At 40.1% G+C, this 11,245-nt stretch overlaps 1 protein-coding gene across 2 annotated transcripts; it reads right to left on the bottom strand.

The window, feature by feature from the left end:
- Positions 1 to 1,045: 1,045 nt before the first annotated feature.
- LOC123310463 (transcription initiation factor TFIID subunit 3-like) lies at positions 1,046 to 10,755 on the bottom strand. 2 transcript variants are annotated; one of them, XM_044893933.1, is made up of 13 exons: positions 10,354 to 10,755; positions 9,762 to 9,934; positions 9,565 to 9,633; positions 6,070 to 6,135; positions 5,625 to 5,990; positions 5,474 to 5,572; positions 5,333 to 5,422; positions 5,224 to 5,280; positions 4,919 to 5,166; positions 4,712 to 4,860; positions 4,359 to 4,653; positions 4,051 to 4,240; positions 1,046 to 2,683 (listed from the first exon to the last, which is right to left on the bottom strand). In XM_044893933.1, exons 1-13 carry the CDS (start codon positions 10,440 to 10,442, stop codon positions 1,248 to 1,250), a joined length of 3,327 nt encoding a protein of 1,108 aa, XP_044749868.1. In that variant the 5' UTR covers positions 10,443 to 10,755; the 3' UTR covers positions 1,046 to 1,247. The 2 variants fall into 2 exon arrangements, with proteins under 2 accessions (XP_044749868.1, XP_044749869.1); XM_044893934.1 differs by lacking the exons at positions 9,565 to 9,633; positions 9,762 to 9,934; positions 10,354 to 10,755 and adding an exon at positions 6,198 to 6,698.
- Between the last annotated feature and the right edge of the window lie 490 nt (positions 10,756 to 11,245).

The raw sequence follows: 11,245 nt of genomic DNA, 5'->3' as shown, positions 1-11,245 counted from the left end.
AAATTTCCGCAAATAGCAGAGGGGAAATAAGCTTTCAAAACTGAAATGAGTGCGGAAAATAGGTGAAAATGCAAGGAGTTGAAAAAATAAACCCATACGTTAAATGTCTTTTACGCACTCGACTGCTTGCTCAAACTTCGCGTTGTTTGATCAACAGCAATCACGAGCGGAAAAGTATCACTTTCCGCACTTCTTGGGAAAATATTATGAACGATATTATCCCAGCTCACGTGCGTTTTTACCTACTTTCCCGCCCTTTTACGGGAAAAAACACTTTTCGCCAAGAATCGAGGAGAAATCCACTTTCCCGCACAAGGGCAGAAAAATGATACTGGGTAAAAAAAGACGCAAAAAATGATACTTTTACGCACGCGACATCAAGCAGGCTCGTATGAAAAAGAAACTACGCATGGTTTGGAAACATTATTTTTTCTTCCACTTTCTTTCTCCATTTTCCTTCACTCGTTTTAGTTTCTGTGAAAGTGTCACTTTCCCGCACTAGAGCTGAAGCAAAATTACTTTCCGCCAATAGTCCAAGATAAAACTCTCTTTATCGCACTACTTTACCGCGCTGGAGCGGTAAAATAATACTTTCGGAACTGAATTCAGTGCATGAAAATGCACGAGGGTAGAAAATCGTTATTTTCCCAACAAGTGCGGAAAGTTATACTTTCCTTCAGAGTAGTCGCGTGGGGGAATGACACTTGACGCAAGAGTTACCAACATTATTTTTCTACAATCTCTTTTCCTCCATTCATGAGTTTCTCGTTCTTGCGAGAAAAATCAATTTCCGCCAATAGCCGAGGAGAAAATTACTTCCAGAACTGAAACGAGTGTGGAAAATTAGGTTGAAACGTGCGGGTGTAGAAAATAGTTGCTTTCTAAAGGCGAAAAATGATACTTTTCCGCACGATGCAGAGGGAAGTTCGGCTAATCATTCCGAGCGAGAAAATGACACTTTTAAGGGCTCATGATGTTATGTCCAACCATTTTGGTCTTCAAAACGCTCTGAAACTCCAAAGTTAACACTAAATAACATCATTCATACGGAAACATTAAACGAAATTTATTAGCATCTTTATACACTCCAAATTAAAAGATTCAATTTTATGAACACCTAAAATAAAAGCAATATTCATACAGCATTGAAACAATAAATATGTACACTTCACACGGGAATGTGATTCAATTTATTTATAAAAATTCAATAGTCCGCATCGTGCTCAACAACGCGACAATAAAATCCTTCAATTGTCCCCACTCTCAACCGGTTCTTTTTTAACCAAATCTTCAACGATAGTCGTTTTCTTCAGGTTCACTTTCACAGAAAGCATCCTCCTGATCTTCGGCGTCGGCTGATCCTTGACGTTATACGAATGCTCCTCCGGTTCGGTCTTCACCTTCACCCCGCCCTCCGCGATGTCACCGTTACATTTCGCCGAACCGTTGGAATCCGACCCATTCACCTCGACATCTTTCTTCTTCTTCTGCGATTCTTCCGCTTCTTTCCGTTTGTCGTTCTTATCTCCGTTTTGTGCGCATCTTTTGTCTTTGTCCTCGTCTTCTCTTTTACCGTTGGTTTTTTTTGGTTTATCTTTTATTGCACTTTCCTCTTTATCGTCTTTATTCACGTTTTCTTCGACTTTTTTCTTATTTTCGTTCTCGACCTTTTCCTTATCTTTGTTTTCGACTTTTTCCTTATCATTATTCTCGACTATTCTCTTATCTTTATCCTCGACTTTTTCCTTAGCTTTATCCTCAGCTTTATTCTCAACTTTTTCCTTAGCTTTATCTTCAACTTTTTCCTTAGCTTTATCCTCAACTTTTTCCTTAGCTTTATTCTCAACTTTTTCCTTCTCTTTATCCTCAACTTCTTCCTCGTCTTCTATCACGACTCTTTCTGTCTTCTCACTCCCCCCTTCGTCCTTATTTTCCCCTTTTTCACCGTCACCCTTGGACGTAGACGCCTCTTCGTTTTCCCGTCTACCAGAACCGCCGTCCAAAGGATCTGGAGTGACCCGGTCTTCGTTTATCTCGATAGAAATCGGCTCTATGGGAGCCAGAGGGGGTGGATCATCGTCCGGAATCGTTATGCATTCCGAAGAAACGTTCTGCAACTGTTGGAAGCTCCTGACCTTCAAATACCCCTTGTTCGGAGGGGTAGAGGCGGATTTGGCGATGTTAGGACCGGCCGACGGTACCGATCTGACCGTGATCACCTTAGCCGCGGAATTCCGAGGTCGCGAAGGCATCATCCCTCTGTTGTTGGTGGTCGTCGTCGGTTCGGGATTGACGATGATGACGTCGTCGTCGCTGGGATCTACGGCGGCCGGTTTGGGCGGGAACCGGAACGTCTTGATGCCGGCGATGAACTCCGTCCTCAGATTCTTCCTGATCTGGATCAGGGAGTTGATGGAGCTGCTCAGGATCTCCTGGAGCTTGTTGTGGACCACCGCGAGCTGCTCCACGCTGCTGGCGCTCGATTGCGCCTTGTTCAGCTGGGTCAGGGTGTAGGATAGGTTAGAGTTGACCCTAGCGGCGGCGCGGACAGTCTTCTCGAACCATTCGTGTTTCATCATCGGTTGCGAGTGCGGGGTGGCTTGAGATTTGGTCGCAACGGACCTGATGTGGGCCAAGGACCCGACAGCCGGGGCTGCTGGAGTAACCGCAGACCTAGCTGCACCTAGAAAGTTGATGGTAGTCATATCGTAAACCTGTCAGTCAAATGTTCAATAACGGCCAATAGGTTAGGTTAGGAAAAGGAATCAAAATATCGATTTCATTTTAGCTGAACCACGCGTTAAACCAGGTTAGTTAGACAGGGAGTCGAAATTTCCATTTTATTAGCTGAACCAAGGGTTACGCCAAGTTAGGTGGACAAGGGGTCGACATTTCAATTTGATTTTAGCTGAGTCACGGTTTAAACCAAGTCAGAAAAGTTAGGTTAGGTTTGTTAGGACAAGGAGTGGAAACATCAAATGTGTAAGCTTAACCAAGGGTTAAGCCCAGTTGTGTAGACAAGGGGTGGACATATCAATTCAATTTTAGCAGATTCACGGTTTAAACCAAGCAAAAAAGGTTAGGTTTGGTGGAAAAACAGTCGAACTACTAATGTAATTTTAACTGAACAACCGGTAAAACCAGGTTAGGTGAACAAGGACTGGAAACGTTCATTTTGTTAGCTGAACCAAGGGTTAAATCAAATTAGGTTAGACTAGGTGGACATATTAATTTGATTTTAGCTGATCCACGGTTTCAACCAGGTTAGAGAGGATAGATTTGGTAGACAAGGATTCGAAATGTCAATTCAATTTTAGCTGAACCACTGGTTAAATCCAGCTAGGTTAGGTTACGTAGACAACGAGTCAAAATATCAATTTAATTTTAGCTGAACCATGAGTTAAACCCAGTTAGGTTAAGTTACATGGACAAATAATCAAAATATCAATTTAATTTTAGCTGAACCACGAGTTTAACCTAGTTAGGTTAGCTTTGGTGGACAAAGAGTCAAAATATCAATTAGATTTTAGCTGAACCACGAGTTTAACCCAGTTAGGTTAGTTTAGGTGGACAAAGGGTCGAAATATCAATTCAATTTTAGCTGAACCACTAGTTAAACCTAGTTAGGTTAGGTTACGTCCACAAAGCGTCAAAATATCAATTTAATTTTAGCTGAACCACGAGTTTAACCCAGTTAAGTTAGCTTAGGTGGACAAAGAGTCAAAATATCAATTTAATTTTAGCTGAACCACAGGTGAAACCAGATTAGGTGGACTATTTCTAATGATGTATCTATGGGAGATGATTCCCATACATAGGGAACAATTGAAGAACAGAAGAATAGTCGCTTGGAAGACCTAACCTGGTTAAAAAACCCTTGGTTAAGACAAATTAGGTTAGATTAGGTGGACAAGGAGTCGAAAAATCCATTCTATTAGCTGAACCAGGGGTTGAACAAAGTTAAGTTAGGACGACAAAACTTCGAAACATAAATTCGACGTTAGCTAAACCGCTGGTCAAACTAGGTCAAGTTACATCTTGATCACTTACTTTGCGTTGGATTTCTCGGCGTGAACGTAGGTTTGGGCCTCGCGTTCGGAACTGGTGTTCGAATAGCTGTATTTCTAGGTGCCGAAGGTGAGGCATTCGCCAGCTGCCCAGAAGTCCCTGTACTCTTCACGTTGATGACTGTACTTCCAATTCGAACGGTTGCTGATGGACTTTGACCGATAAAACTCACCTGGAAATTATACATTGAAAAATACTCACAGACTTTATTCGACCTTATACAGGGTGTTCGTCCTATATCGTATAAGACGCGAAACCAAAGGAATTACAGAACAAGCTTGTCCACTCACCTCGCTACGGGCTGCAACGGGTTTGGGTTGCAAGGCCGGAAGGGTTTTGGGAACGTTTGCCACAACTTTCACCCCCGAGGTGCTGGCTATCGGAGAGTTAGAACGCTCGTCAGCATGCTGTGCGTAAGGATTATAGTCGGGATCGTCTTCTTCCTGTCTTCGCCTCTTCGGCCTCTTCACCACCTCTTTCTCGGTCTCCTTCTCCGAGTCCATCTGACGCTTCCTGTTCTGCGACTGACAACAATTCGTGAGATCCCTGTTGACGATATCTGGATCCGTGTAGGTTGAAGCTCGCCTGTGGAAAAACAACCCGGTTATCGTGATCCCGATCCAGTTGCAAATGGGGGACTTACGCCGTCTCTTTTCGAACGTATTCGAAGAACTCCACGCACATGGCTCGCAGAGCTTTGAGCTGCGATATATCGCATCTGAAACACTTCCATTCGTCGCTGTCTCTAACCTGCGTCAACTTCTTGCGTCCGAAGTTGATTCTTATGCATTTCTGGAAAGGAAAAACAGATTTACACTACTCAAAAACGAACCACATCAAATCGACCCACCTTACAGAACACAAATTCACACATCGTACAGCATAGAACCTGCCCCCCTTGACCGCACCACCGACAATACAGTTCACTCCCATCCTCGTCCTTCTCAAACTCACCGCTGGTGTAGAAATGGTAACATTCCTTACATATCAACACTTTTAGAAGGGGATGAACAAAACGATTGGTCTGACCGGCTAAAGCGCTCCCCAAATGCACGTTACAAGCGGTACAATGGATCTTCGTGAACTGAATGGGATTATCTGAAAATTAAAAAGAAATTCCAACCCATTTCTGAATCGTTCTCTCACAGTACTCACTAGGTCCATACAGCCTTTCCCTCAGTTGTTGCTCTTCTGCCGTCAAATTGAATGAAACTAAAAAATGAAATAAATCAGGGAAATACTTAGATTTTCGCTATTTTCTTACTTTCTGCTCCAGTCATTTCGTCCACAAAGGTTGAAAACAAAGGCGCGTACAGGGAATTAGGATCAGTGGTGTCATTCGAGTGGGAAGGTTCTGAAAACAGTATTCATAGAAATTTTACACACTCAATTATTTGCAAATTACCTGTTGATCCGGTTAGAACAGGAGATTCATCTATATCCATCGAGATATCAGGACAAAGTAATAGGGGGTTAAAATCATCATCTTCATCTTCATTTTCATCTGAAAAACAAACATTAGATAACGCGAAAAAACTAATTTCAGTATAACTCACCAATTTCCATTGTTTTATCATCCTCCTTTGTACCATTCTGAACTATTTCGCTTTGATCGTTTTTAGATTTACCCGTTTCTGAATCTTGACCTTTCTTGCTTTCAGAATTTTCAGATTCTTTCTTCTCTGACTCTTCGGTTTCGTTACTTTCAGAATTTTGAGCTTTTTTACTTTCAGAATGATCGGTTTCTTCATTTTCAGTTCCCTTAATACTTCCATCATCCTTAGAACTTTCCGTCATGGAATTTTCATCTGTAAGTTTACTAACTTCTGACTCCACTTTCGCACTTGTTTTCCCATCCGTTTGTTCAATGGAATTTCTACTGTCTTCATTTTCAGTCCTCACTTGCTGCTCACTGTCAGAAACTAGCAACAAAGTTTAGAATTTAGATTCTTGAAATACTTTTAAGAAAAATGAACCGAGCTGAATTAAAATTATTCTCACCATTTGTCTCATTGAGTTCCTTATCTTCAACATTGTCCTTTTTACTCTCAACTTCTGAGGTATTATCTGGAAAAAAAAAGAAATTTGAATGTCACGATTGCATTAACTGGGGGGGATTGTGATTGTACCTTGCAAACGGGTATCAATATCCATTTTTTCTTACTAACACAGCCTTTAAAATATCAGGATAAAGTAAATATAAAATTCAATAATATTTGAGCTCTTTCATGTAAACATCATTATATGAGTAAGGTTAACCGCGAAACGAAATGACAACTTCGGTTCCCCTCGTGAACTCGCTACAAAAACTACTGACAAGCGTGGAAATCTTGGTATCAAGTTATTCCTTTCAAAATATGTGACACACAGGCGCAAATACAACAGAATCAAAATTCGTAAATTTTGATTTATGTCTTAATGTTGTAACAGTTGAACCTCAATGACAGGATGACAACCATAGGCAACTTGCATTTCGTATTGCCTCAAGTAAAACGTGGTAAATCGGACCTGTGCAAGTTAAATTCACTTTTTCGCTGTCGAATTTGCAAAAAATTAATGTATTCCATCCAAAATGGAATTCTCGAAACACCCAACACTTCACGCTATCATGGCACTGAACGTAGAAAGAAGTTTAGTTCAACAAGAAATTTGAGACGTAGGTCGTGACTTACTCCGGCCAGTCCAATTACACTACCTCTCTCCGTCTCACCATACAATTACGTCACACAACTGCAGTCCAATCAGATTTTGGGAAAAAGGATGTCCTGATGAGTACCAACAACTCAAGAACGTTATTATAATCAGTGGTAACGAAATTTTGATACGGTCAATAAATTGACTGTGTACACACTTTTCTTGAGAGAAAAAGTATTTATCACGAGCCTGCGTTCTTTGCATTCACAAAAAAGTGAATTAGCCAAAAATTTTCGATATTCTGATATTGAAAAATATCAATCAGTCCTAGAATGTCGCATTGACCCCAAATTACATCAAAAAATTCTTCATTAGCAAACAAATTTGATAGAAAATGAAATTACATTTGTCTACAACACCCCCAGAAATGATGTTTGAAGTTTCAATAAACGAATTTTTTTAAAACAAAGGAAAAATCATGTTTTCGAAATTCAATAAATACATATCATTAAAATAATCTTCCAAATGACGTTTTTCGGGAATGAAAGAAATGTGAAATTGTAAATCAGCTTTGCCTAAATCCAATAAACTGTCATATGCATGCAAAAAGGCGCTAAATATAGGTATAATGTTGAATGGTTATTGTTTTTATTGAAAATTTTTGATGTCTGACGTTGCTAACGTCAGACCGACGAAGAAGTCCCGCCTCATTCGAATCGGGTTCGAACCCCAAACTCCAATTCCAAAATTTGGAGAACATATTGAATTTTTCATTGTTTATCGACAATAAAACAGTAGTGGTCGATTTTAAACATGAAAAAGAAGTTTTTTTCAAACAAATCTTCTTTCTCGCAAGAACGCATTCTTGATTCAGAAAAGCGGGAACTAGATCGTACGAATCATACTTCGACGTACGTAAGGTACACCCAAATGATCTGTTGCCAAGGGACGGAAATAAGTATCGAGTCGACCAGTCGATATTCGTCGCATCGGGAGAGCGGACGACGTAGTAGGCCGCGATAAATGTAATATCCTTCTCCGTCTCTCTCTTTCTGAGGTTCGACGTAGTTGGGTTTTCAAGGTCATCACTCGTTTGCTCGTCGTAGCAACATGGAGCGTTGGCGTGTACGTGTTCAGAAACCGCATAATTAACGCATGCGCAGACGCACACTACAATGACATTCCATGTCCGGGTCGCACGGAATGATGACACGAATTCGTCGGTAATTGACGTTTGCGAATATGTCAATTCTCAGATAAAGTCGGGAATTCGAAACAAATCGTAACTTTGGAGATGAATGATTCGAACTTTCAACTTCATTTCTGAGCAACTGTTTCGGCATTTCGTCCGAATTCCGCCAGGTGGCGCTAGTGCTTACATAATACTCAGATATCCCATATACAAATTGCGCATGTGTACATTGGTCATATTATGTCAAATCCTACATTTTTCCCGTTTTTTTTGCCAATGACAAGATGCTATAAAAATATTCTGAGTTAATCATAGAGAATCTGCCGCTATCGAAGTAGAGTCAGGATAGACCGCTTTCGCTATTATTGGAGCTGATCAGTACCGCATAACTCGTCCAGCGATGGGGTCGATGGATCAGAAATTTGGATATCTGCTAGTCCAATTTCTCTTGTATTTCTATTCATAGCCATTTCGGCGTTAACCTTGCCTTATTATCAAATCTTCTGATTTTAGAGGGCTAGATTATCTTGAGTCTGTATTATCTCGACAGAAAAGTTTGATGATTCACTCATCAGTCATTAAAGACCAACTTCTGGGCTAATTTGGGAATAACATGTATTATATGGAGAACTATTACATTTTTCGTGATTCATTCATTCTAAATTAGCTTCTGAAAATATAACAATATGATTTTTCTTTAGTTCGATTATCGATCATCAAAATAAGTGAATCGAAATCAAACTGTGAGGATCGTTAGTGTAAATGATTGACCGAACATGAGTATTTGTGACTAGTTCTCGTGATAGGTAGTTTGGAAGCTTGTAAATCCAGCAATGTTGAATATCAATTATATTATCAATGCTGGTGATGATCTCGCACGAACTAGGTGAACCTTGAGTTGGTGTCTGGACCGGCAGGCGGTATCGAACGGGACGTGGGAGGGTCTGCGGGAGATGTCTGCTGTATTGAACCCTCTCTACCCCAGAGAAATCATCATTCAGACCCTCGCAATTTCAGCTCCAGAAAATTCGTCGTTAAGTAAGCTATGCAAATTTGACAACTGACACTTGCGAGAGTCAATAGTCTGCATTTTTTACTCTCCAACATAAAAAACCGAAGTACACATAGAGTTGCCAAGACAATTTTGTTTTTTAGTTCTGATAAGTATGGAGGGTAGGTACCCCCCAAGGAGGTATATCTTTTTCTGATACATCCATACATGCTGCTTCCAAAAGTTCCTTCCAAAGACCAAAGATAATGCCCTATTCGAAGTAAACATTGATTTCCATTTCTTCTCTTGAAATACTTCATCCGTCAAGTACTTTCTAGGTAATTAATTGTAGCCAACTACATTTGTATACGTACTTTAAGGCTTATAGCATTACTTGAACATTACAATAACTTTCTTTAATACCTAATGTTTCCGCATTCACCCATTGGGTTTTTTGATATTATATCTACAAGATTCAAGATAAAATTAACCTCTGAAATAGAACACCATTTGCAATTCGATGATTTTGTAAATAAAATAAGCAACGTTAGCGATAGCAACTATAGTTAAAGCATCGGCGCGCTTTCTAATTGCCAGATCGGCTAGTTAGACTTGTTGAGACCATAATAATATTGTTTATATCTCATATCTCATAAATAATGAACAAATATTCGCTCACCCGATGAAAGCAACATCATCTTCTCCAATTCGTTAGCGTCGCCAACGAAAAAAGGTCCAGGCCTAGCCTCTGAAACAAACAGTCAGATGAATCACCCCTAATTCTCACTGCCTTCTACCACAATACTGTAAGGTAAAGATTATAAAGTTCTAAATCTATAATCTTTGCTGTGTAGGGTAGGCACAATTGTTACTTACGAACAGGAAAGTTGGTAGGTACCGCGTCTTTCTTCAAACGATTCAGCAGCATTGACGAAAAACTACTGTTGTGAAAGTGTACGCCGCACACCCTGTATTTGGAATGATGGAGCTTTTCCGCGTTGATTCCTTGCAAATCAGGCCGACCTAAAGCTCTCAGCCATTCGTCGCATCTGCAATGTTAATTTATCGATGAATTGCCAATTTAGGATAAGGTGGCAACATTTAAACTAAAAGACGATTGCAAAGCTATTTAAAATGCCCGCCCTTAAATAATCGTGTGACGTCATACATTCTCATCACTCTCATTGGTTCAAAAAAGTATGAATCGATTCAATATGAATGGCAGAACTGGTTATGGTTATACTCAAGATATGAAAGGGTAAGTGCACATAGAAAAATAAAATTTGTAAACATGAAACTAGGCACCATTAACATGACATTTATAAAGAAATAAAAAACATATGAGCACATGTGCTCATATGCCTCCTCTTTGCAAAGAGGAGTAAAAAATTAAATTTATATAGTGTATAAACACATCCCTTGTTGATTTTATTCCATTCATTCTCTATCTAAGCTTATTGTTCCTCACCTAGCCGATTCAACGGGAAACCGGAAGAAGCTAATCCCCATGTCCGTACTCGCATTTCGCAGGCAGTATTTCAACGAGCACTTCACCATTATCAAAAAGTGCAACACAACGGAACCAGCACAAAAATTTCACTCGATACGGACCTGTCTAAATTCCCGCCTCACGCCTCACTCTGTTTGGGCACGATGGCTGAATGCATGCATGCTGTCCCAGCTGTTTGATCGCCACTACCCGAAACTAATGAAAAATATAACAAAATAAGAAATACTAAAACTATTCGCGATTAGAGTAAACGCGGGAATAAAAATTGATGGAATTGAGTCGGTTATTTTTATATTTCAGTTGCAGTTCACGGTCTCACACAGAACGTTAACGGTGAATGCCTGTTGTGCAAATGCGCAGTTCACAGTGAGTTTCATGCGTCTGAGAGTTTGTGAAAAGAGGACATGAACCCGATAACAGTGGAAGGGGCATGTATTTGATGTATTCCTGTTGCTAGTTGCAACTAGCAGACCTAGGACCTAGACAACCTGCTAGCAGCATAGTAGAGCGAAATTTAATCGACTCCAACGTGTTCAGGTTTCTGGTTTCTCTTTGTCAAGATGATTTGACGCCATTCTTTCAGCGGTGATTTGACAATGACAGCCACAGAACACAAATAATAATGACAGCTCGCAATCCTGGATTACTGAAGCACGTTTTTCGATTTCAGAATTCAGGCGTTGAAACGAATCATATAGAGATTTAGAGAAAGAGTAGATCGATCATAGATATACTATTTTGGTTCTGCTTCAGCTTTCCTAAGTCAGTTCGATTATTTTTACTCAATTCAGGAAAGGGAGAATCATCTATGGGTACAATAATGAATCAATATTCCAAAAAAACTCCAAGA

This window comes from Coccinella septempunctata, chromosome 3 (genome assembly GCF_907165205.1).
Source record: "Coccinella septempunctata chromosome 3, icCocSept1.1, whole genome shotgun sequence".
NCBI classification, from domain to species: domain Eukaryota; kingdom Metazoa; phylum Arthropoda; class Insecta; order Coleoptera; family Coccinellidae; genus Coccinella; species Coccinella septempunctata.
The sequence above is the reverse complement of the archived record's forward strand: the minus strand, read 5'-3'. Positions and strand labels throughout refer to the sequence as shown.

Bases quoted from the DNA above. Each gene is read 5' to 3' on its own strand.
- LOC123310463 (XM_044893933.1), bottom strand. From the start codon at position 10,442: ATGGTGAAGTGCTCGTTGAAATACTGCCTGCGAAATGCGAGTACGGAC. The intron at 9,634-9,761 runs GTAAGTAACAAT...TGTTTGTTTCAG, and splicing joins ACCTACCAACTTTCCTGTTC to AGGCTAGGCCTGGACCTTTT. The intron at 5,167-5,223 runs GTGAGTACTGTG...TTTAATTTTCAG, and splicing joins GGAAAGGCTGTATGGACCTA to ATAATCCCATTCAGTTCACG.